The sequence below is a fragment of the Puma concolor genome, chromosome C1 (assembly GCF_028749965.1).
Source record: "Puma concolor isolate L17-30 chromosome C1, mPumCon1.1.hap2, whole genome shotgun sequence".
Lineage (NCBI taxonomy): Eukaryota > Metazoa > Chordata > Mammalia > Carnivora > Felidae > Puma > Puma concolor.
The window spans coordinates 223,105,260-223,128,692 of NC_141674.1; the positions used below are offsets into that span (position 1 = coordinate 223,105,260).

The window sequence follows — 23,433 nt, forward strand, 5'->3', positions numbered from 1 at the left end:
CTCGAGGCTCATTAATAGTGAACGCGCCGGCCCCGCCTCCGCCCCTCGCGGCACCGCCCGCCCGCGCAGACCTAGAGCGCGGCCGCGGACGAAGATGGCGACCGCCATGTACTTGGAGCACTACCTGGACAGTAAGCGTCCCTCGCGGCCCCCGAGCCCGGCGCCCGCACAGGGTACCCCCCTCACGGTTCCCCACGGACACCAGGCGCTGCGTGCGGACCCCGAGGACTCGTGGGGGTGGCGAGGGCAGTCCGGAGGCGGCGGGGGTGGCGAGGGCGCGCGCGGGGCGGGGCGGGGCCGCAAGGAGATGCGCGCGGGGGGCGCGGCGCAGGGTCCCACCGTCACGGCCGCGCCAATTCCAGGTGCGTCACGGAGGGGCGGGGCCGGTTGGCGTGGGGCGTGGCTTGCGTGTCACGGCCCCGCCCTTCCCATGCTAGGCCCCGCCCCTGCCTTCAGCGGCGTACCGCCTTCCCGGCCCTCAGTCTCTCTTGGGAGAGGCCTAGCTCAGGGCCCCGCTCCGCCCTTCCCTACCCCCCTCCGCTGTCGTGGCCCGGTCCCCCGCCCCGGCCCCGCTCCCACCCAGTTGACTGGCGCAGGTGGTTGAGCCCTGAGCCCGTATCCCCTCGGACGCTGGACCGGGCCTGGGCGGGGGGTGGGCGGGATTCCGGCGTGTTTCTGTGCCTGCTCGTGCAGTGACCTGGGAGTTGGGGGAGACGATACTGGCTGGAGAGTGTCCTCGGGTGCCTGTGTTTCTGCGTGGCCGGGGACGGAGGAGGGGGACTCGCAGGTGTTCAGGGCAGTGATCGGCACCACGGGCAGACGTCTGTGAGGCGCTTCCTGCAGGCGTCGGTCTGTCCACATGTAGCACAGGTTGGAGCTTCCTAAGAACTCCTGAGCAGATGGTTATTGCCCTCATTTCACAGATGGGGAAATGCAGGCTCTAGAGGCTAAGTAGCTTGTCAAGGTCATGCACTCTTGCTGGTCTGGCTCTGGCTAGGGGATGGCCTGGCGGGAGGGGGTGGGCGGGGCTGGTGGAGGGGAGCTGGAGAGCTGTATTGCAGTGGGAATATACGCGGTCCCTGGTACCTGGCTGCTTGGGAACCCCACCTGCAGCTCTAGCAGGAGCAGTTGGAAGTGAACCGCTGCTCTGGGGGAGACGGTGGGGACCTCCCAGGCCAAGCGTGAGCGATGGCGGGCGGGGGGCGGTGTCCTAGGTGGGAGAGCACCCTGGAGGGGAGGAGGCTCTTCCCTGCAGCACTCATTACAGAACCACGATGACCTCATCTGCTGAACCCATCTGCTGGGGCTTGCTTTTCTCTGTCCTGGTACCTTCCCAGTGGGCCCCATTTGGAGGGTTTGAGGATCGTGAGTTCCATCATGCTCTGGGCACCTGTGTGAAAGCTCAGGATGGACATGCCTACTCGCTTGTGTGCCAGGGAAGCAGACTCTGTCCTCCTTTTCCTGGAACTTACTTTCACATGGGGCAGACAGATTTTTTTTAAAAGCTCACAGCCGAAGAAGGGCCATGAAGGACCCCAGCAGGTTGCTAGAGCACTGAGGTAGCACTGTCCTGCAGAGCCCAGGGTAGGACAGAGCGGGGAGGTCCATGGGAGGGTGTGGTGAGCCTAGAGGCTGTGGAGGGAGTTTGTGCCATCGTCTGGCTGAGCTGGGCAGCTTTAAGCAGCAGCTTTGTAAAGACCGGATTTAGCCCTACACCAATCACCGTCAGCTGAAGACAGTGGAGGGGGTTAGGACTGAGCATGGGAGCCAGTTAGGGGCCTGTTGAGGCTGTGCAGGCAGGCTGGAAGGTTGTCCTGGAGTAGGAGGATTGCAGTGCAGAGGGGAAAGCAGTGTGGGGTGGGGTCCTCCACCCACGCTGTTCAGCATGGTCTGTTTAACTTGGAAGTAATCAAACAAGCGAATGAAGAGCTCAGTGCCTCGGTTGTAGTAGCAGCCCTTCAGGTGCTCAGCAGCCCCGTGGTCAGTGCCTGATGTATTGTGTAGCCCGGAGAGACCATATCCATCCTTGCTTGCTGTTCTACCCCGTGAATGGGTTTTCACAGTAAATCGGGGGGGAAGATCAAAGAGACCCCAGGGTTTCGGTCTTACTCACTGTGGTGAGGTATTGAGAGGGGAGGAGTGACTGGGGGGTGTGGGGTGGACAGTCACACGGGCCACTTCCCCACCTCTGCTCGCAGCTCCAGGAGAAGTCCCTCTAATTTCTCCAGCTTCCAACAACATCTGAAGCCTGTGAGTCTATTATCAGTGTTTGGTACCCGTTCCCCAAAAGATACCTTAATCCTTTTCCTCCCCAAATCCTAACAGAAACAGGAAACGACGTGAGCTTATTTTTTGTAGATTTTAGGTATAAAGTCTGGAAGGCAGATTTTGTCCTGCTCCCGAGAAGTACATGTCTCTGTGTTTCAGGTATCGAGAACCTTCCTTGTGAGCTGCAGAGGAACTTCCAGCTCATGAGAGAGCTGGACCAGAGGACGGAAGGTGGGTCCAGGCCTTACAGTACAGCCAGCGGTGTGCTCTGACAATTGGGGAGAGGGGGCTCCAAGATACTGGGGTGGCACTGGTCTCCCAGGGGACCCAAGACAGTGGGGCTGCAGCCTAGCCTTAAACTTTGGGCATTGTGTGGTGTCTTATAGAGTGTGCTGACACTTTAAAATTAGACTTAGGGGCGCCTGGGGGGGCTCAGTCGGTTAAGCATCTGACTTTGGCTCAGGTCATGATCTCATGGCTTGTGAGTTCAAGCCCCGCATCAGGCTCTGTGCTAACAACTCAGAGTCTGGAGCTGCTTTGGATTCTGTGTCTTCCTCTCTCTGCCCCTCCCTCACTCACGCTTTGTCTCTCTCAAATACAAATAAAACATTAAAAAAATTATACTTAGTTTCTTGGGTTTTAACATAGCTTCACGTAACACTTTTTTAAGTTAACTTATTTATTTAGAGAGAGCATGTGGGCGACTGGGGGAAGGGCAGAGAGAGAGAGAGAGAGAGAGACAGGGAGAGAGAGAATCCCAAGCAGGCTCTGCACTGTCAGCATGGAGCCTGATGCAAGGGTTGAACTCACAAATTGAGATTATGACCTGAGCCGAAATCAAGATTCAGTTGCTTAATTGACTGAGCCACCCAGGTGTCCCTTCATGTATCATTTTTATGACCATCATCTGTCTCTTGCAATCAGAATGTTTGTCATCTTTCTTTTCCTTTAAAAGACTTTATGTTTTTCGGGGCACTTGGGTGGCTCGGTCAGTTGAATGTCCGACTTTGGCTCAGGTCATCATCTCATGGTTCGAGTGTTTGAGCCCTGCATCGGCCTCTGCTGTCAGCGCAGATCCTCTGTCTCCCTCTCCCTGCCCTTCCCGCCTCTCCCCAAAATAAAATAAAACATTAAAAAAATTATTTTTTGTTTTTAAACTCTGTGTATATAGTTTAAAAAGAGCACTTTCTGATGTTCTGGTGTTTAACTCCCTGTTTCTAAACATCATGTTTTTGCTATTTCTTACTTACCTCCCTTTTGCTTTGGGGTTTATTCTGTTACCGTGGAATATGAAGGTTTGCTTCCCCAGTTGCACCTGCCCAGCTCCTGCACCGCCCCCGCCCACCCAGCCACCTCCTGGTGTAGTGGGTTAGAATCTGAACCTGCAGTACAACAGGGATGATGTTTCCTTCAGGACTCTTGACTGGGTGGTTTGCAGCTGGGTCATGTTACATGCTGTGCTTGTGTGACCTGTTTTGAATAACTTCTGTTTTTCTGGGAGTTCATAATTGCTTTGTTTTCCACATTTCGTACATGTTCCACATTTTCCGTGTGTGTGTTACACTAGGTTATCTGCCATTTCTGAGTTTGCTCTCCAAACGCAGCCTTTTCCCCTGGGGCTTCCTGTCCTGCAGGCTATACCTGGGCTGGTTGTTTCTAGGCCTGCTGCACAGGCTCTGCCTCTGCTCATCTTCAATGCAGGACCCTGAATGCTTTGTTGTAAACATCCTCTTTCTTGATCTGCTCCCTTGTTTTATTGCAGCCTTTCCTCCAGTAGTTTCCTGGAAAAGGGTACACGGGAAGGTAGATTTCTTATGATGTTATATGTCTGAAAATGTGTTTGTTCTGGTCTCCTATTTGATGAACAGTTTGGCTGGGTATAGAATTCCATATTGACCATCTTTTCCCTCAGAATGTGGAAGGCACTGCTGCCTTGTCTCCCAGCTTCCACATTGCCCTTGAGAAATGTGATGCTGTTTGGATTCCTCATCCTTTATATATGTGGTCTTTTTCCTGTTTAGCAGCTTCTGCTGCTTCTTTGTCCTTGAGGTTTTGTGTTTTGTGGCAACGTACTTGGGTATGGGTGATTTTTCATTCATTGTGCCTGGCACAGTATTGTAAGATCAGGATAGCTGTGGTTTTTTTACTGAGGTACAGTCTCCCTACTAGCAAATACGGAGACTTTTTTTATTGTGAAATATGGCATTTACATCCAGGAATAAGCATATGTTTAGAAATTGTCTAACAAATACCAACTTACGAACCTCTGCCTAGATGGAGCAATGGAGCCTCTGGAGCCTGGGGCACGTGTAACCCTGCTGAGCATGCTACCCCTCCCCCCAAGGGGCTGGCACCCCGAGCTTTCCTCCTGCAACAGTAGGTTTCTCACCTCGCTAAACCGGAGATTTCAGAGTTGTATCAGTCCACCCCTAATTATCAGTGGAATCTCACGGTATGTTGTTCTCTGTGTCTGGCTTTTCTTTTTTTTTTTTTTAATTTTTTAAAAATGTTTATTTATTTTTGAGAGAGATAGAGCATGAACAGAGAGAGGGAGACACAGAATCTGGAGCAGGCTCCAGGCTCTGAGCTGTCAGCACAGAAGCCGGATGCAGGGCTGGAACCACGAGCTGTGAGATCATGACTTGAGCCAAAGTTGGACACTTAACCGACTGAGCCACCCAGGTGCCCCTGTGTCTGACTTTTCTTGCTCAGTGCCACCTTTTGTGGGATTAATACACATTGCTATGGGTGACAGCTGTGCTATTCGGTGCTGGGTAGCATTCCATGTGATTGGGCCACAGTTTATTGATCCGTCTTACTATAGATCGCACATTTGCCTTGTTTCCTGTTTTCTGCATTTATGGGTGTTTTCCCATATGGATCCTAAATCTTTCGGGTGTGGACTTGAGGGCAGTAGGCAGGTTGTGGCTGAATGAGCACATAATTTGTTACTCGGGGGCGTTGAGAGTTGGTGGGGCCGGTATGTGTTCTCACCTGGACCACGGTTGTGCCCGGTTGTGCGCTGTAACTTCCTGGGTACGCTGCCCTGGCTGTGGCGTCTGTGCCCCCCACCCCGCGCCAGGCTCCCTGCAGAAGGCCGTGCCCACTGTGCTCCTACCAGCAGTAATTCGGAGTTCGGTCAGCCACCGTCACTGGAATCGGCACTGCTGGGCTTGTTCTGGAACCCCCTGCGGGGACTAGCTTCTCCCCCATTTCCCCATCAGATAAGAAGGCAGAGATCGACATCCTGGCTGCGGAGTATATCTCCACGGTGAAGACGCTTTCTCCAGACCAGCGTGTGGAGCACCTGCAGAAGATCCAGAGCGCCTACAGCAAGTGTAAGGAGTACAGTGATGATAAGGTGCAGCTGGCCATGCAGACCTATGAGATGGTGAGGAGGGGTGGGCCCCGCCCTGTTCTGCGGGAAGAGGGGGTGGCGGGGGGGGGGTGCTGCCCTGTCTGCCGGAAGACACCCTCTCGGCGCCCCGACAAGTCCTCCTTGTGGACTGTGGCACGTGGCCTTGGCTGAGTGTTGCGAGCCCGCTGGCTCCTTGTCAAGTCTTGGCAGCGTCTGTAGGTCTCTTCTGTGGGGCCGGGTAACTGTCTCATCCCCGAGCTTTGACCCCATTGCCCTCTCTCTCTTCTTTCTACCGTCTTGGTCTAAATACCTAAGGCATCGGAGGCATTTTCTGTGAGAACCTGTACTCTGAAATCTGTACGTTCTTCAGATTTTTATGTCTTCGCCCCCATTCCATTGCGTTTCACAGCTCCGTGTCTCATTACTGTCTGCCTTCACGGTTTTCCTGAGTGGCAGTTACTCTGTTGAGGTGTCAAAGCATGTGGGGACAAAGACCCCCACATAAACTGGGATGGCGGGCCTTGTTCTGTAGCGCTCTGTTAATTGAAGACTCAACTGAATCCAAGAATGTACGTCCTGGTTGATTTCCAGTGTGTTTGTGATTCCTGAGATGTCCTGCTTCCGTTTTTAAATGACTTGCGAGCATCCTTTTCTGTAGGTGGATAAACACATTCGAAGGCTCGATGCAGACCTGGCACGCTTCGAAGCAGACCTGAAGGACAAGATGGAGGGCAGTGACTTTGAAAGCTCCGGAGGACGAGGGTTAAAAAGCAAGTCTGTTAATTTTTCTTCATTTTGTTACCGTTACGTACGGAGTTTTGAAGAGTTTTGTCTGATAAACGTATTAGGAACATTATGGTAAATATCACGTTTGAGTAAATCTTGTCCTGTTTCAGTGAATTCTGTGCAGATAATTGGGGTGTTTATGGTCTTTCAGAAGGTCGAGGTCAGAAAGAAAAAAGAGGCTCCCGAGGTCGTGGCAGGAGGACCTCAGAAGAAGACACTCCAAAGAAAAAGAAGCATAAAGGAGGGTGAGAGGCTCTTTTCCTTGTCTCTTTCTCCCCAGAGGTTACTTAGCGCTAGTATTTACTTAGCATCTAGGAGCACCAGTGGCCGCTAACAGCGAGGAGGCGCTCCCTGCGTGCCCGCTGTGGGTGCGGTTCCACCTGCGCTCGGCAGCCTGACGGGGCTCCTGGGGAGAGTGACCGGCCAAGGTTTTACAGCTGGTGTGCGGGGAGCCGGGTTCGCACAGGGCGGTGTGACTCCAAAACCCACGCTCTGAGCCCCTGTGTGTCCTGCCTTTTGAGTGACATTATAACATTTACTGACATTTCAGGCTGAGCCACACTTCAGCAGCTAAATATATAGCTGTTCGTTGTTTTATGTATAAATATATATTTTGGATATATTCATCATTAAGTTGCATGACTGTATTTATTAAACAGATGTGTCATTTACCTTGAATTTCAGCATATTTCATTTAAAGCTTTCTCCCACCTGCTCCCCCCACCCCCCTCGCTCTTGTATTGCTTCACAGAAGTGACATTTAGACTCAGAGAAAACGGTAGAGAGCTGAGTAGCTTCTGGGGAGATGGTTCTGACGGTTACGGGGAGATCTCAGGACAGTCCATTCTTGACAAAAAACGGGAGAAGTTTTGGTTCTGTTTAAACTTTTAAGAAACACCCTGAATACCATCTTGCAGTAAATAAATGCAGAAGAAGCAGGTAGTTTAACGAATTCCTCTGAGGCACATCCTGGTCAGTGATTGACCTCAGCCAAAAGTGCTTTCATGGCTCTGTGGAAGCCGTAACCTCCTCCCTCTGCCCCGGGGACCTACGACCCAGACTTACGTGGTGTTTGTTTCCATTCTTTGTAGTTCTGTCCCCTGTGTGTGTGTTCCTGGATGCTATAGTTTAACCTTATTTTTTTCCCTTTTATTTATTTGTTTATATTATTGTTTGTTTATTTTTGAGAGAGAGAGAGAGAGAGAGAGCGCGTGCGCGCAAATGGGGGAGGGGCAGAGAGAGAGGAAGACACAGAATCCGAAACAGGCTCCAGGCGCTGAGCTGTCAGCACAGAGCCCAGTGCGGAGCTTGAACCCACGAACTGCGAGATCATGACTTTGACCCAAAGTCGGACACTTAACTGCCTGAGCCACCCAGGCACCCTTTTATTTTTTTCTCTTTTAACTTAACTTTATTAAGGAATGGTTTACATACAATAAGGTACTTTAAGTTTACAGTTTAATGCTGTTTTCACTTTCAAGTTATGGAACTCTTCAACCTTTCTATTTCTTCTTGAGTCGGTTTTGGTAATCTGTGTCTTTCAAGGAATTGGTTGTTTCATATAAGTTGTCAGATTTATTGATACCAGGTTGGTCATAATATTATATGATTGTCTTTCTGTTGTAGGATTTTGTACTGATGATTCCTCTTTCAGACCTAATATTGATAATTCATGTCTTCTCTCATTTTGTCTTGATCTTTTCAGAGAATTAGCTTTTTGGTTTCATTGACTTTTTTTTTTTTTTTAATGTTTTATTTATTTATTTTGGGAGAGGGTGCAAGTGAGGGAGGGGTGGAGAGAGAGGAGGAGAGAGAATCCCAAGCAGGCTCTGTGACGTCAGTGCAGAGCCTGATGCGGGACTTGATCTCACAAAGTGTGAGATCATGACCTGAGCCAAAATCAAGAATTGGATGTTTGCGCCATCCAGGTGCTTCATGGTTTCATCGGTTTTTATATTTTCTCTGTTGTTTGTTTTCTTTGTCATTGATTTCCGCTTGTATTTTTATTTTTTCTTTCCTGCTATTTGGATTTACTTTTCTTTTTCTGGCTTTTTAAGCTGGAAGTAACTAAGGTCAGTGATTTTCATATTTTCCTTTTCTAATATAAGCACTTAAAGCTATAGTTAGTTTTTTTTTAAACTATCGTTAAGTCTAATTACTGTTAGCATGTCCCATAAATTTAGGTATGTTTTATTTTTATTTCCTTCAAAATATTTTAAAATTTCCTCTGATTTTTCTTTGACTTATATTTTATGTAGAAGTATGTTTTCAGCTTCCAAGTAATTTGGGATTTTCCAGGTAACTTTGTGATTTCAGTTTCTAATATTTCTGCTGTCATCAGAGAACACTGTATAATTGAAATTCTCTGAAGTCGATGAAGACTTGTGTTATGGTTTATGGTCCGGCCTTGCTGTACATTCCATATGCCCTTGAGAAGAATATTGTGTTTTCTGCTGGTGGCGGCATGTTCTGTAGCTGTTAGTCGGATAACTTGGTTGGCAGTCCTGTTGGTCTTCTGTGTCCTTCCTGACACTCTGTTTACTCACTTGATGAATTACGGAGACAAACATCTTACAGTCTCTAACTCAAGCTGTGGATTTGTCTGTTTCTTCTGTCAGCTTTGCTTCACATGTTTTGAAAGTCTGTTATTTGTTGGTACATATGCATTTAGTTTTTTCTAAAAATAACTGACTCTTCATTGTTATGAAATTTCCTCCTTTTTCCCTTGTAATATTCTTTGTTTTGAAGTCTACGTGGTCTGATATTATGATAGTTATTCCATTTGTCTTATGATGAGTTTTCGCATGGTGTGTCTTTTTCCTTTTTCATTCTTTTACTTTCAACACATTTATGCTTTTGTATTTATTTTTTATTTTATTTAACTTCTTTTAACTTTTTATTTATTTTTGAAATAGAGTGTGAGTGGAGGAGGAGCAGAGAGAGGGAGACACAGAATCTGAAGCAGACTCCAGGCTCTGAGCTGTCAGCACAGAGCCTGATGCGGGGCTCGAACTCACAAACCGTGAGATCATGACCTGAGCCGAAGTCGGATGCTTAACCGGCTGAGCCACCCGGGCGCCCCTATGCTTTTGTATTTAGAGTGGGTTTATTTTTTTAAGTTTATTTATTTATTTTGAGAGAGAGCACGAACAGGGGAGGGAGGGAGGGAGAGAGAGAGAGAGAGAGAGAGAGAATCCCAAGCAGGTTTTGCACCATCAGCACAGAGTACAACACAGGGCTTGATTGCATGAACTATGAGATCGTGACCTGAGCAGAAATGAAGAGTTGGACACTCCACCGACTGAGCCACCCAGGCGCCCCTCGAGTGGGTTTCCTGAAGGCAGCGAAGTTGAGTCTCGCTTTTTTTTTTTTAATCTAGTCTGACAGTGTCTCACTTTTCACTGCAATGTTTAGAGTACTCAGATTTAACATCATTACCAATATGATTGGATTTGAACTTACCTTCTGCTGGTAGTTGTCCGCTTGTGCATCTCTTAGTTTAGTGTCTTCTTTTAGATTAATCATGTATTAGAAAATTTTATTTTAAAATCTTTATCCATTTTTGAGAGAGAGAGACAGAGTGCGAGTGGAGGAGGAATAGAGGGAGAGGGAGATGCAGAATCCAAAGCAGGCTCCAGGCTCTGAGCCATCAGCACAGAGCCGCACGCGGGGCCTGAACTCATGAACTGTGAGCTCATGACCTGAGCCGAAGTTGGACGCTCAACCGACTGAGCCACCCAGGCGCTCCGTATGTATTTTTTTGAGTACATGTTTTGGTATTCTGTTTTAAGGACTGTTCTAGTGTGTCTTCCCTGTTCATTGACTTACCACAGTGAGCTTCTAATGATATTACCCTGTTTTGTGTGTAATGTAAGAACCCACACGAGTTGTTTTTCCTCGTGCCTTCTGTGCCGTCGTCAAAAGTTCTGCTTCTACACGTGATAATTTGCCTCACAACATATTGTTATTATTTTAGGTCTAAACCACTGATTATGTTAAACAGACTATAAAACACGAGGAAGGGTTTTATTGTCACTCCACGTACGTACCGTTTCCGCTGCCTTTATTTCTTTACGGACGTGAGGATTTCCCTCTGCTGTCATCTCTCTCCTGCTAAAGAACTGCCTTCAACGTTGTTCTACACTGTGGGTCTGCTGATGCTGAGGTGTTTTCTCAAAATTTTCTTGTCTGGAAATGTCTATTTTATCTCTTTTTTTTAAGGCTATTTCTGTTGGACTCAGAATTTTAGTTGACTTTTCCCAGCACTAAAGATATTTCCTTCCCTGGTATCCTCTATCTTGCACGGATTCTGATGAGAAAGCCTTTTCTTTGATCTTCTGAATGTACGTGGCTTTATTTGTTTTTGCTGCTTCTAAGATATCCATTCGGCAATTTGATTTTTAACAACTTAATTATGATCTGTCCTGGTGTGGATCTTTTGTATATATTTGGCTTAGACCTCATCGAGAACTTCTTGGAACTATTGGTTTGTAGTTTGTATGAAATTGGGAAAATTTTCAGACGTTCTTCAGACAGTTCTGCTTCCCTTTTGGCTTTTTATGGACCTTCAATTACATGTATGCTGGCATGATATTTTCCGGCAGTTCACTGAGGCTCAGCTCGTTTGTTGTTGTCGGTGGTGGTGGTTTTTTTTTTCCTCAACGTTTTTCTTCCTATGCTTCTGTTTGGATAGTTTCTATTACTTTGTCTTCAGGTCTTCTTCCTTAGTGTCTAACTTAATCTTCTTTTAGTGAATCTTTCATTTAAGAGATTTTTTTTGTAAAGAAGTTCTATTTACACCGTATTTATTTAAGTACTATTCAACGGTTCCCTTATTACATTTATGTTTTCCTTTCTCCTTGAGCATACACATTTATGATAGCTTTCTGAAAGATCTTCTTTTCTGATTCTGTCATTTCCAGGGGTTTTTTCTTTCTTTTTTTAAAAACCTATTTATTGGGACACCTGGGTGCTCAGTTGGTTGCGTGTCTGACTCTTGATTTCAGCTCAGGTCATGCTCTCAGGGTTGTGGGATAGAGCCCCGTGTTGGGCTCCGTGCTGAGAGTAGAGCTTGCTCGAGGTTCTCTCTCTCTCTCCTCTGCCTTTCTCTTCTCGTGCTCTTTCTCTCTAAAATGAAAAAAGAAAAGAAAAGCATGCTAAAAAACCCCCAATTTATTAAGGCATGAGTGAGGTACAAAAAGCTGTCCCTGCGTAATGCGTAGTCTGTTTCTGACTCATTTTTCTCCTGGTTGAAGTCACATTTTCCTACTTCTTCACACATCTAGTGATTTTTTTTATGGGATGATAGACAATGTGAATGTGTGTTGTTGAGTGTCCAGATTTTGTTGTCTTCGTTCAACAGGTATTGAATTTATTTTCCAATTTTTTGGTCAATAGTTTAATTACCTGTGGCTCAACTTGATCCTTTGCAGGCACATGTTTAACCTTTGTAAAAAAAAAAAAAAAATCCGTTTTTCTTAATGTTTATTTGTTTATTTTATTTGAGAGACACTGAGTGCGAGCAGGGGAGGGGCAGAGAAAGAGGGAGACACAGAATCTGAAACAGGCTCCAGGCTCTGAGCTGTCAGCACAGAGCCTGATGCGGGGCTTGAACCCATGAACCGTGAGATCATGACCTGAACCCAAGTCGGACGCTTAACCGACTGAGCCACTCAGGTGCTCCAAAAACCCTCTCTTCTTAAAGGGCTAGATGGTAAACATTTTAAGCTTATAGGCCGTGTTGTCTTTGCTGTGACCACTCAGTTCTGCTATTTTATATCAAAAGCATCCACAGAAAATATGTGGCTGTGTTTCAATAAAACTTTACTTACAGAAACAGACCACCAACGCCTAGGTTAGGGTAGCCTTACTGTAGGGTTGGTTAAGCCGTACTGCTAAGGTATAGCCCTTCTGGGTTCTCTTCTGAATGCTGTTTGTGTTTAGCGAGGCCTCTCCTTGCTGGCCGCGTGGAGCGAGTGTGACGAGCCTGTGTGTGAGCTCTGGCGAGTTCAGCTCCCAGCCGCCCTGTACCCTCTTCCAGGACTCAGGGACTCTCACCTGTGCACAGCTTAGTTTTTTGCTGAAAACTTAAAGGGGTCCCTCTGCAGATTTCGGGAGCACATTCTCTTACTTCCTCCTTTCTAGCAACCTGCCACCAAATGCCAGCAGCCTTGCCCTCCTGGAACTTTGGTTTTTCCCTCAGTTCTAGACCTCCATGCTGCATTTGGTTTTCGTCTCGGTGGACTGGAGTGTGGGAAGTGCCTCCAGCAGGAAGCCGACACGATTGCAGGGCTCGCCTCGGTTACCTTCTCTCGGGCCGCCGTCCTGTGCTGCCCGCGGTCAGCGTCTGCAGAGCTGTCGCGTGTTTCGTCCGGTTTTCTCCCTGTTCACGGTGGGGGGCACGTTTGGTGCCTGTTGTCATATCCTGGTCAGAAACGGAAGGTTTTTCCTTTTCTCCTTTAGACGAGCCCTGTAGTCTCTCTCACGCGTCAGTTTTTCTCCGTCCCTTTCCTTTCTTCACAGCTTTCCTTCTGCAGAGCCCAGACTGTGTGACTCCCGGCGTTTCCTGGAGTCTAGATCTCGCTGACAGATGTCAGTACATCCTCTCTCAGCATCATCACGGGGGGTCTCCTCCCGTGCTCGGTGGGTTTGTTCCATCTGTGACCGGGGGAGCTTTCGCGTGGGCTCCTGCTTGCGCCAGCGTTCTGGAGGTCTGCTGGGGCACCTGAGGCTGGGCCGAAAACACGGCCCGCAGACGGGATCGAAAGGGCCCGGCCCTTGGTGGGTCTCCTTCGACTGGCTGACATATGAGCGGTCAGGCCGAGTCAGTTCCGGGTGGACGAGACCAGCAGCAGGACGTCTCGTACGTGGCGTTCTCCATTCTCGAACACCCTTTGATTCCTTTTTGTACAGATTTTAGTTCCCCTTTGGAGAGTCTCCCTGTTTGCAGTCACGTTATTCAGATTTTCTTTGTAACAGCTGCTTCAAGCCCTTGTCTGCTCATTTGCACATCGGGTCATTTGTGGCTCTGCTTCTATTAGCTTTTTCGTGATTTTCACTCACGTTTTCCTGCTCTTTTTCCCGTCCTGTAGTTTTTTTTGTTGTCTGTCTGACTTTAGGTATAAGAGGAACCCGGAGGGTGAGATTTCTGCCGTTCCCCAGAAGGAGTTCATTTTGCTCTCAGTCCAGGCAAATGGAGCAGGCTGGGGGCCGGCGGCCACTCTACCTGGGCCCTGTCCCCTGTCCCCTCTGATGTCAAAGGTCTCACAATGGAAGACCCCCCCCCCAAGTTCTCAGTGGGGGACCCAGGGTTTATTTCCCCCTCCTGAAAGGCGCCTGTGTGGCTAGTCCGCGCCCTGGCTTTCCTTTCTTGTCTCCTGCCTGTGTTGCTCCTGGGGTTGGCGGAGGTGTGGAGGACGGGCCGCTGTACAGAGGCGGGCCCCTCCCCCGAGAATATGGCTCAGCGCTCAGCCTTTCTGCCGCTCTGCAGCCTCTGTGCCGCCCCCAGGTTCAGCGAATGACTGTGGGGTCACGGCTGCCCCACATATAGAGCTCTCATGTGTCGGTGGCCGTGCCGGCTCTGTGTGGCCCCCAGAGGGCGGGCAGCCCTCGGCTAAGCCCGGGACACAGATGGCCTGCCCACTTGGCCACTGCCCTTCCCTTGGCCTTAGGGCGTCTGGGCCTTGTCACACCACAGCTTTCCGGTGTCTGGAAAATGTGGTTTTAGCAACTTGTTGGGTTTGGTTTTTTGACTCGTGGCGGCAGGGCTCCGAGTCTTCCTGCTCCACGCTGCTCAGAACCGAAAGGCGTGGTGGCCTTTTCTGGAGACAGCAGGCGCTCTCGTTGGCCGCCTCCCCACGGGTCCCTCACAGGGAACGAGGCCCCAGCTCTCAGACGCGGTTAGAGCTTCCCTGGCGGGGGTACACCTGCCTGTGCCGCAGACCTCACGGTGACACACGAGTCTCGCCGCCACCTGTGTGGACACACTGGAGATGGCTGGGCGCGTGGCTTTTCCCTCGGCAGAGCCGTGACGGCGTGTGCGTCGCTGACCGCCGTCTGATGGCGCCGAGGAGGCGGGTATCCGGCCCTTTGTGCTGGGCTGGCTGCAGAGGAGGAGCGGGGCACGTCGGGTGGCGACGTGTGCAGAGCGCCTGGGCGGGTCCGGCCGGGCCCGGCCCGTCCGTGCGAATCCCTTCTCGGGCCCCCGAGCAGCACTGTACGGAGGTCAGGACGGGCCCCGGGGGCCGCTGATGTGAGGGGTGTGTGAGGGGCACCGGGCCCGCCCTGAAGTCTGGCTCTGATTCGTGCCTGGAAAGCACATCGGGCAGTTGGCGGTTTAGGCACGGGAGGGGGGATCCATGGCACTGCCTGGTGAGGGATGCCTGCGATGTCCCGGGAAATCGGCTCGGAGGACACTTGTTGTGCCCAGTAGTGTCGGAGTGAGGTGGCCAGCACGGCCGATACGGGGTCTCCAGCCTGCCTGGCAGGTGGGAAAGACCTGGCAGCCCTTCACCCGCCCACCCCAGAGCCCCCTCAGGTGAGACCGGAGAGGAGGTGCCCAGGGGCGATCCCAGGCCTCCTCGCCGGTTGGGTGGCGCCCTTGAACCTGGGGGACAGGTGCTCAGGTCAGATGTCAGCTCGCGGTGTGAGAGCTCAGTCCAGCTTCGCAAGCAGAACGCACAGGGCCGCCGAAGTGCGGTCGGCACACGGAAGGCGCGTGCCCTGGGGCGTTTGGGGGTGACCCCACCGCAGGTTGGCACCGGTCCTCCAGGTGAGTCTCGGGGAGGAAACCCCACCGATCCAGCAGGGGGTGAGACACGGTGTCAGAGGCCAGCTTGAGAAATCGAGGTTTGGCGGAAAACAGAGGAAACCACGTCCTAGTCTGGAGAGTTGCCTGAAACGTTTTGAAAGCATGTGGACGGGACACCTTTTTGTGATGCACACGGATTTCGGATAAACAGAGAAAGTCCTGCCTCTTCCCAGAGACAGAGAGCAGGTCACTTACAAAGAGAAGAGGCTTAGACAGGCCTTGGGGCCCTCATGGGCAGCACTGCCTCCAGCGAGCAGCACTCAGGCCAGAGGCGGCACTGGCAAAGAGGACACTGTTGCTGGGGGGGTGGGGGGGGCTGGTAGGGAGGACAGCGCCGTGGGGGGGGTGGTAGGGAGGACAGCGCTGTGGGGGGGCCGGTAGGGAGGACAGCGCTTATGGGGGGGCGGTAGGGAGGACAGTGCTGTGGGGGGGGGGTGGTAGGGAGGACAGCGCTATGGGGGGGTGGTAGGGAGGACAGCGCCGTGGGGGGGCTGGTAGGGAGGACAGCGCTATGGGGGGGTGGTAGGGAGGACAGCGCCGTGGGGGGGCCGGTAGGGAGGACAGTGCTATGGGGGGCCGGTAGGGAGGACAGTGCTATGGGGGGGCGGTAGGGAGGACACTGCTATCTGCAGGGGGGTAGTGTGGCGTGCACAGCTGGCCCTGGGTATCTGATGGCAGAGGCACAGAGTGTCCTTAGACGGGCAGTATGGGACAAAGGGGTCGGTGGTTGCCTTCGGGAACCGGACTCTTGGTCGGCGTGTGGAAACGTGGTCTGCCACGGCTTCGCGGCATCCCTGTCACCAAGTTCCTGGTGTGAACTTGCAGTGTTTCCATGGCAGGTATACCCCTGAGTCACATGTGTGTTCTTGATTCTGCAGGGTGAGATAGGGAAGATTGCCTTTCTGTGCTAGTAGGAGCGTACTGTCTACACTGCCCCATAGCTGGTAGGTTTGCTTGAAAGCTGCCGAAACACGTAGAAGCCTGAACCCCCAGCCCTCCCTGCTCTAAGGCAGGTGAACGCTTGCTCCGGCTCTCACATCTGCTTGGCTGCAGAGCTGTGGGCCGCTGACACGGAGGGGAGCACGGGCCAGCCAGACCCTGGCCGGGGGTGCTGTGGGGAGTGGGGGGCGATAGGCCCCAGCCGGCATGGAGGGGAGCACGGGCCGGCCAGACTCTGGCCAGTGGGGGGGGGGGGGCTGTGGGGAGTGAGGGGGATAGGCCCCAGCCAGCATGGAGGGGAGCACGGGCCGGCCGGATTCTGGCCGGGGGTGCTGTGGGGAGTGGGGGGGATAGGCCCCAGCTGACACAGAGGGGAGCACGGGCCAGCCGGACTCTGGCCAGCGGTGGGGGGAGTTGTGGGGAGTGAGGGGGATAGGCCCCAGCTGACACAGAGGAGAGCACGGGCAGGCCGGACTCTGGCCGGGCCACTGGTTAGTGACCAAGGGGGGCTGCGGAAGGTGGGGGGCGACAGGCCCGCTTCAGGGGGGTGGGCAGTTGACAGCGGCACATGGTCAGAAGCGGCCCCACTGGGGGATGGGCAGTAGGGGGCTGGAGGGGCTCCCTAGACCTACTGCTCCAGGGATGGGAAGGGCAGCTGGTGGTTTGTAGGTTTTGGGGTGAAGGTGCTGTGAGCATGTGTGGGGTGGAGGACTGGCACCAGGTGTGCTGGGTTGGGTTGGGGTCCAGGATTCTCAGGTGTCGTCAGCTGGTGGCTGGTGAGTAGGGGTGTTTGCCTGCCCCCAGGGGAGAGGGCCCCTGAGAGGCTGGGGATGGGGGGACTTGGGGCGGGGTGGGCGGGGAGCCCAGGGAGCAGGTTGGAGGCAGGAGACAGGGATGGATTCACGACCCCAGAGTGGGTAGTAAGTGCGTCCCCTCACGTCCTCTGGGGTGCCTTTGTGCCCCATCTTGTCTGGTACGAAGGGGCCAGTCCGTTCTCCCCCCACACCTGCTGCTCACTGCTGTGGTTTCCCCGCAGGTCTGAGTTCACCGACACCATCTTGTCCGTGCACCCCTCTGACGTGCTGGACATGCCCGTGGACCCAAATGAGCCCACCTACTGCCTGTGCCACCAGGTGTCCTACGGGGAGATGATAGGCTGTGACAACCCGGACGTGAGTGTTGGGCGCCGTGCACGGGCCTCGGGCAGGGCCCTGCACCCAGGGCCGGGGGTGCAGGGGTGCGGGGGCGGGGGGCACACGGAGTCCTGACTGCAGCTCTCCCCTCTGCCTCGCAGTGTCCTATCGAGTGGTTTCACTTCGCCTGCGTGGATCTGACCACGAAACCCAAAGGAAAATGGTCAGTATGGGCTCTGCTCGGCCTCTCCCTGCCTGTGGGGTGTCATGAGTGCTGCCCCCACCAGGCCCAGGCTGTGGCCACGGGCAGTCCGCGGGTCCTGCTTCCTGGGGCTGAGCTGGTAGAGGGACATCCGCGCCCCTCGCCTGGGTCCGGTCTCTCAGGACGTTTGCATGGCGCTCCCCTATTTTTGTTAAGCTTCTAAGGAACAGCTATTCGGAAGCTTTTGATTGAGGTAGAAACTGTGAAACGAGTTCTTTCCCGGGGAGATTTGGGGAAAGACAAAGAGCACAAGCATTAAATCCGAACCTGGGTGAGGCCGGTGACCTGCTTTGGGGCTTGTGTTCACCTGGGGAGGGGTGCAGGGTGCGGGGGCAGCTTCTGTCCCTGGTCCGTGTGCCCGCTGGTGGCTTCGGTGTCGTTCCCGAGAGTTAATTTAAGGAAAAAGCGGGTTTTATTTACCTGTGGGTGAAGTGGGTCTCAGTTCTAAAATGCAGGCTCGGAGATTGTCCTCCGTGTTCGCGTGTATGTGGATGGGGGGTGGTGACAGACCCCTGAAGGACAGGCTGTGCTGTCCCCAGGGCTCAGTGGGCAGTGGCTGAGGGGGTGCTCATGTGCCTGGCCCCATGTGCGTCCCGGCCCCAGATCGCCTCAGGAAGTCTGAGCAGTGACTGCGCAGCCCTTGACCGTGCTCTGCAGCTGGGGCACGGGCACCCGGGTGGGGGGCTGCGGGCCTCCTGCTGGGGTGGGGGGCAGGGACACGTGATTCGGGTTCCGATGTGGGTTTGAGTTGTTGGTGGAACTTCCGGGTGGGAGAGTCAGTGGGCATTGGAAGACGGTTTTGCCTCTTGGGAGGGTCGAGCAGCAGGGGGTCTGTGCCCCGTGGGCAGAGGCGGGGAGGCAGGGTGGGGCTCCCCCCTGTTGTCTGACTCAGGGTTTCTCTGGGGTCTTTCCAGAATCACAAAGTGTTCAGGCTTCTTCCCTATTAAGTGAGATTTGTTCTGACATGTTCTTGCGGCATGAGCCTGCGTGAGTGCATTTGCCGCTGGAGCCTTGCTTCCCTGGGGGGCAGGGCCGGGGGCGCGCTCAGTGCTCGCTCACTGGCACAGACCGGACACTGGGGAACGGGGCGGCCGGGGGCCTGGGGGGGCACAGTCACGTGCATCGGGAGCAGCTGGAAGGTCCCCTGGTGTCACTGACAGCTGCCGTGGTCCAGGCGTGACCAGGAGCGGCCCCCGGTGTCTGAGGCGCTGAGCCTGCCTGCCCAGGGTCCCCGGGGAGCACTCGCCAACCATGCGGGTTCCAGGGCCCTCTTGGCCTGCCCCACCTGCTGGAGCGCGCTGGTTCATCCTCCGCCGCGCTTGGTCTGCCGATGTGACTGTGGGTGTCGCCTCCACTTTGGTCCCCGGTGGCCACGTTGTCTCACAGGGAGGGCCAAGAAACTGGGTCAAGAGGCGTATTCGTTCGTACGGACAGTCTTGCTTGTTGACTCGTTTCTGTCACCTTGGAAACACACGCTGGCCACAGCGACTTGCTGGGGGTCTCCTCTTGCCGGGGCGTCCGGTGGGAGAGCCGTGTGCTCTCTGCCGGCGTGGTTTCGGTGACACGGCCACCGTCCCTGGAGACCTGGGGGGCGGGGTGGGCCTCCTCACGCACAGGGCCGATCACCGTGCCTCTCTCCTCAGGTTCTGTCCGCGGTGTGTTCAGGAGAGGAGGAGGAGGAAGTGAGGCTGCTACCTGGGCTGGAAGAGCAAGTTAATGTATTCCTTCCTTCGTGTTGCAATATTTTCTCTTCATTTTAAAACTACCTTGTTTTGAATGATACTTAACAACTCAGTGGCCAGTTGTAAGTCTGGGTATTTCCTGAGACAAGCAAGAATCCACCTGAGCCCTGTTTGCACGAGGAGCGATCTCACAGGGACTTGCCACAGTGACTTCATTCTCGAGACTTCTCGTACGGGGCCCGGCCCCGGGCACGGCAGGTGCACCGAGTGGCCGAGCCTTCCGTGGGCTGGTGCAGTGGGGACCTTCCCACCCGCTGCACTGCCGTCGCTCTGCAGCTGGGGTGGGAGCCTGTGTGGTCCGACTGTCCCGGCGCCACCGCGGCACATCTGTCCCCGCAAGGCGTGTGCCCGGAAGCTGGCGAGGCGTTGCTGGAAGGCATCCTCCGTGTCTCGGTGACCTGCCTGGGACGGTGGGGCTGTCCCTGGAGCGGGAGGGCCCCGCCGCACTGTGCGCTGCCTTGTTCGTCTGGACTCCCAGTTCCCTCCGTGAGGGCTTTACCTGCTGGAGTGAACGGCCCGTCATCAGCAGGTTGCCGTGAGCCGCCCGTGAGACGCCTGACCGACGGCTGGTGTGCCGTCGCTCTGGGAATCCCTGATGTTTTACTGTGAAGCTGGAACTGTCGTAACAGCGCGAAGATGGCAGTCTGCGTGCACGTGAGGCGAGTCCGGTCTGGCGAGGCCGGGCTGATTTTAAACCTGCCGTGTTGCACACTGGTAAGCAGCTCACGTCCGAGGGGACCACGGTTACGTGAGGCCACCTGTGAGTCTGCGCCGCGGCGGTTCTGGAATGAGGCTGGGAAACCGGAGCGCGTTTTCCCTTCAGTCTGCACTCACCAAACCAGTTTTGAACCGTCGTTCTGGTAACAGTTGGGGGAAGTCGCGTACCTCCAGTTGAGGTCCGTCTGTGGTGGTGTGCGGCATGACTTCTGGGAGCATCTGTGGACCCCGAGACCCCATAGCACCCACTTAGAGGGCTCTGAGGAGCCCCGAAGGGAGAGCCGGTCTCTGTCCTGGAGGCATGAGAAGAAACGCAGGAGGCAGGGTCGAGATGGGAAGTTCCTAGGTGAACAGGAGTCTCCTCTTTATCAGGAGGCCTTCTGGAACAGTGCCCCGCTTCCTCCGATGGCTTGTTCACTGCACGTGTCCTCCTGTTTCTAGTATGTCAGCAAGGCCAGGAGATGCCACGTAGAGAACCTCGGGGAGCTGTGTCATGCACGGGCCGCCTCGCGCCGGCTCAGCTCGTCGTCCCTAGATGAGCGCTGACTGTTAGCTTTGACGTCAGAGGGCAGTGAGTGTCCAGCCGGGACCCGCGTCCGTGGTTCTCGGAGGGTCAGCCCACAGCAGACGCGCCGTCCTGTGTCTTTCCTGGAGCAGGCCGAGTGGCGGGACTTGCTTCCAGGCGACTGCAGGTGGGGTTGGCTCGGCATGTGTGCCCCGGGCTGTGAGGGAGGGTAGGGGGTCGCCGGGCCTGACAGGCTTTCCCAGAACCGTTGCCTTCCTGCTTCTCCGAAAGAAGGGGTGGGGGCTTCGGGTTGAGCGCCGGCCCGCACGAGGCCCTCAGTCTCCACTGCAGCCAAAACCGAGGCTCGTCTGTATTTAGGAACTTAGCTTTTTGTTAACACAGGTGTTTAAAGATTGTGGGGAATAAATTGTGGAAAATTGTCTGCTTCACTCTTTTACCAGTTTTTGTGGAGAGGGTAGGTAAGTACAGTGAGCTTGTGGTGATTCTTTGGAAGCTAGTTTAATATTTGCACTGCCTCTCAGAACACTCGCGGCCGCTGCCATCGCGGAAAGACGGGTGACCGTGGACATAGGCCGATGGCTGGTTGGGTACACTCGATGCCTGGTTTCCGGGGCCTCGAGCATGACAGGAGAGATGGCCGACTTCCATATGAAGCTTATGTGGAAAGTCTGATGGCGTCTCTGATGTCACCTCTTCTCTTTAGGTTTCTGTGCCTACCTGTTTCTGGTGTTTACTTTTGTCAGTTACATTGGTATCTCCAAAATAACACGCGTTTAGCTTTGGAGAAAACAGAAGACATGAGTGGATTAGGAAGATTCCCTGGAATGCTGTTTGGGTCAAGACCGATCGGTTGTCCTTCCCAACTGTGAACAACACTCTGCAAGTCAGAACGACACTCGACAGCAGCGCTTTGCTTGGGGAAGAATGTTCTGCCACCTGGCGTGGCCCTGGTCCTGAGGACTGCTGCTTGAGGCCAGCCGCCTTCATCCTGGGGTGATTCCTGCCAGACCCTGTCTGCCTCTCCCAGGCGCTGGATCGGACCCAGAGGGGGCTGCAGAGCCCTGTTCCTTGGGTTGAGGGGGTCCAGGCTGGGCCCAGCGGTCCCTCTTGCAGCTGTATCTGAGCCAAGGGTGCGGGCCTTCCGCGGCCGCGGGGTTTCCGTGTAAGGGAAGGAGTACCTTGTTTGAGGAGAATCTGCACGTTCCTCATTCTCAGTGCTAGATTATCAGTCAGCAGCTCGACAGACAGCCTCTCATTTTCCCACAGGAGGACACATGCTGCACTTATAAACTGAACCCCAACCCCCCCCCCCCCGCCATCTGTGGCTGCGCTGGTGGAGCTGCTGGCTGGGGTGAGCGTCCCCACTGCACAGGCTGGGGCCCTGGGCGAGTGGATATGAAATGGGACTGGCCAGGGTCACGGGAGCCTGGTGGCTTCGAGTCTTCCCAGGGCAGCAAATGCTGAAGACACAGCCACAGGAATGCTGGCAGTTTGCTGGGCTGCGTGGGGACACTGGGCAGCTGGCGGTTTGCTGGGCTGCGGACGACACTGGGCAGCTGGGTGCCAGTCCTGTCCCCTGGCGGCCGTGCGGCTCTCTGCCTCACGACTTGTGGCTGGCAGCCGTTGGCAGGGAAGGCTTCGAGTTGTCACGCTGTCCGAACAGCAGCCCCCCCCCCCCCCCCCCCCCAGCTGTGTGGCCGGAGCCGGAATAGACACTTAATCATGGGCCTTGGAGACTGAAGCTTTTCCTCAATTGCTAGTGAGCCGTGGCTGGTCTTCGCTACCTGTGCTGAGAGGAATTTTAAAACAGGAAACCTAAGAAAAACGTTCTCATTCAGGAGAGAAGTCTATGAAGTTTCTTTCTTTCTACAAATGTATTTTGTGGTGTTCACTTTGACCACATTTCATCCAAAAAGATGATGCAGCTTTAACATGAATGTTACATTTAATTTTCAAGGAATTATCTATGTCCCCTTTGTAAAGGAAAGATAATATTGTAAATCTTTTTATTGAATAATGTAAAGATGTATATCTGTATTTTTGGATCATGTTATAGATTATGGATATATTGTTTAATAAATAAAGTATTTTTTGGAATAAACGTTTGAGGATGAGTCATTCCAGGAAATGTGAAAACTTCTACATTGTGGCCAGAGATGGTAGGTGTATTCTCCGTGGAATTTTTTTTTTTTTTTTTTTGAGAGAGATAACACAAATGGGGGGAGGGGGGCAGAGAGAGAGAATCCCAAGCAGAGTCCCTGCTGTCAATGCAGAGCCTGATGCAGGGCTCGAGCTCACGAACTATGAGATCGTGACATGAGCCAAAGCTGGACGCTCAACCGACTGAGCCACCCAGGCACCCCTCCGTAGAATTTTAAAGGGACGGGCAGTGAATGGGAGCAGAGGAGTTTCCCTGGCCACGGGCCTGGGCAGGACCCTGGGCCTCAGCTATTACATGGTGTCAGAAGCTGATCCCTAAGCTCACAAGAAATGTCAGTGTAGAATACTTGGAGTGGCTATTTCATAGAAGCATAAAGCACTTTGTCTGGAACAGAAGGCTTGCCTTTGAGATCTGCATAGATGTCAAGACCCCTTTGGGAACTAAATAGTTCTTAGGACATTTCCTTGAGGAGAGTTAACGGTCAGGGCACCGAAACCCAGCTTGGTCACCATGATGGAGAGGCACAGCCTCTCAGCACACCCAGAGTCCTTGCTTGAGGGGAGCATGAGATTCTGGAGGAAGGGCCTGGAATGCTGCCATGTGCATGGATTTCCTTTGGGCACTCCTAAAGGAACCTGCAGTCACCTGTTGTGGTGACTGCCTAGGAGAAGGGAACACCAGTGTTTTTGGGTGGGGGTGGTAATCTTCACTGGCTCTGAATTGTTACTAAGT

General features: G+C 53.3%; 1 protein-coding gene and 1 long non-coding RNA gene across 4 annotated transcripts in view; one reads left to right on the forward strand and one right to left on the reverse strand.

Annotated features, from left to right (window-relative positions):
• ING5 (inhibitor of growth family member 5) lies at positions 1-22,641 on the forward strand. 3 transcript variants are annotated; one of them, XM_086720204.1, is made up of 8 exons: positions 1-131; positions 2,428-2,499; positions 5,493-5,659; positions 6,285-6,396; positions 6,564-6,657; positions 17,197-17,332; positions 17,455-17,516; positions 19,199-22,641. In XM_086720204.1, the coding sequence occupies exons 1-8, from the start codon at positions 95-97 to the stop codon at positions 19,239-19,241; spliced, it is 723 nt and encodes a 240-aa protein (XP_086576330.1). In that variant the 5' UTR covers positions 1-94; the 3' UTR covers positions 19,242-22,641. The 3 variants fall into 3 exon arrangements, with proteins under 3 accessions (XP_086576330.1, XP_086576331.1, XP_086576332.1); XM_086720206.1 differs by lacking the exon at positions 1-131 and adding an exon at positions 310-870; XM_086720205.1 differs by lacking the exon at positions 2,428-2,499 and having other exon boundaries at positions 50-131.
• LOC147578792 (uncharacterized) overlaps positions 22,221-23,433 on the reverse strand; it is a 4,130-nt gene continuing 2,917 nt past the window's right edge. Inside the window, exon 3 of the long non-coding RNA XR_015255678.1 lies at positions 22,221-22,324. This is a non-coding gene — a long non-coding RNA (uncharacterized LOC147578792). The remainder of the gene's footprint in view (positions 22,325-23,433) is intronic.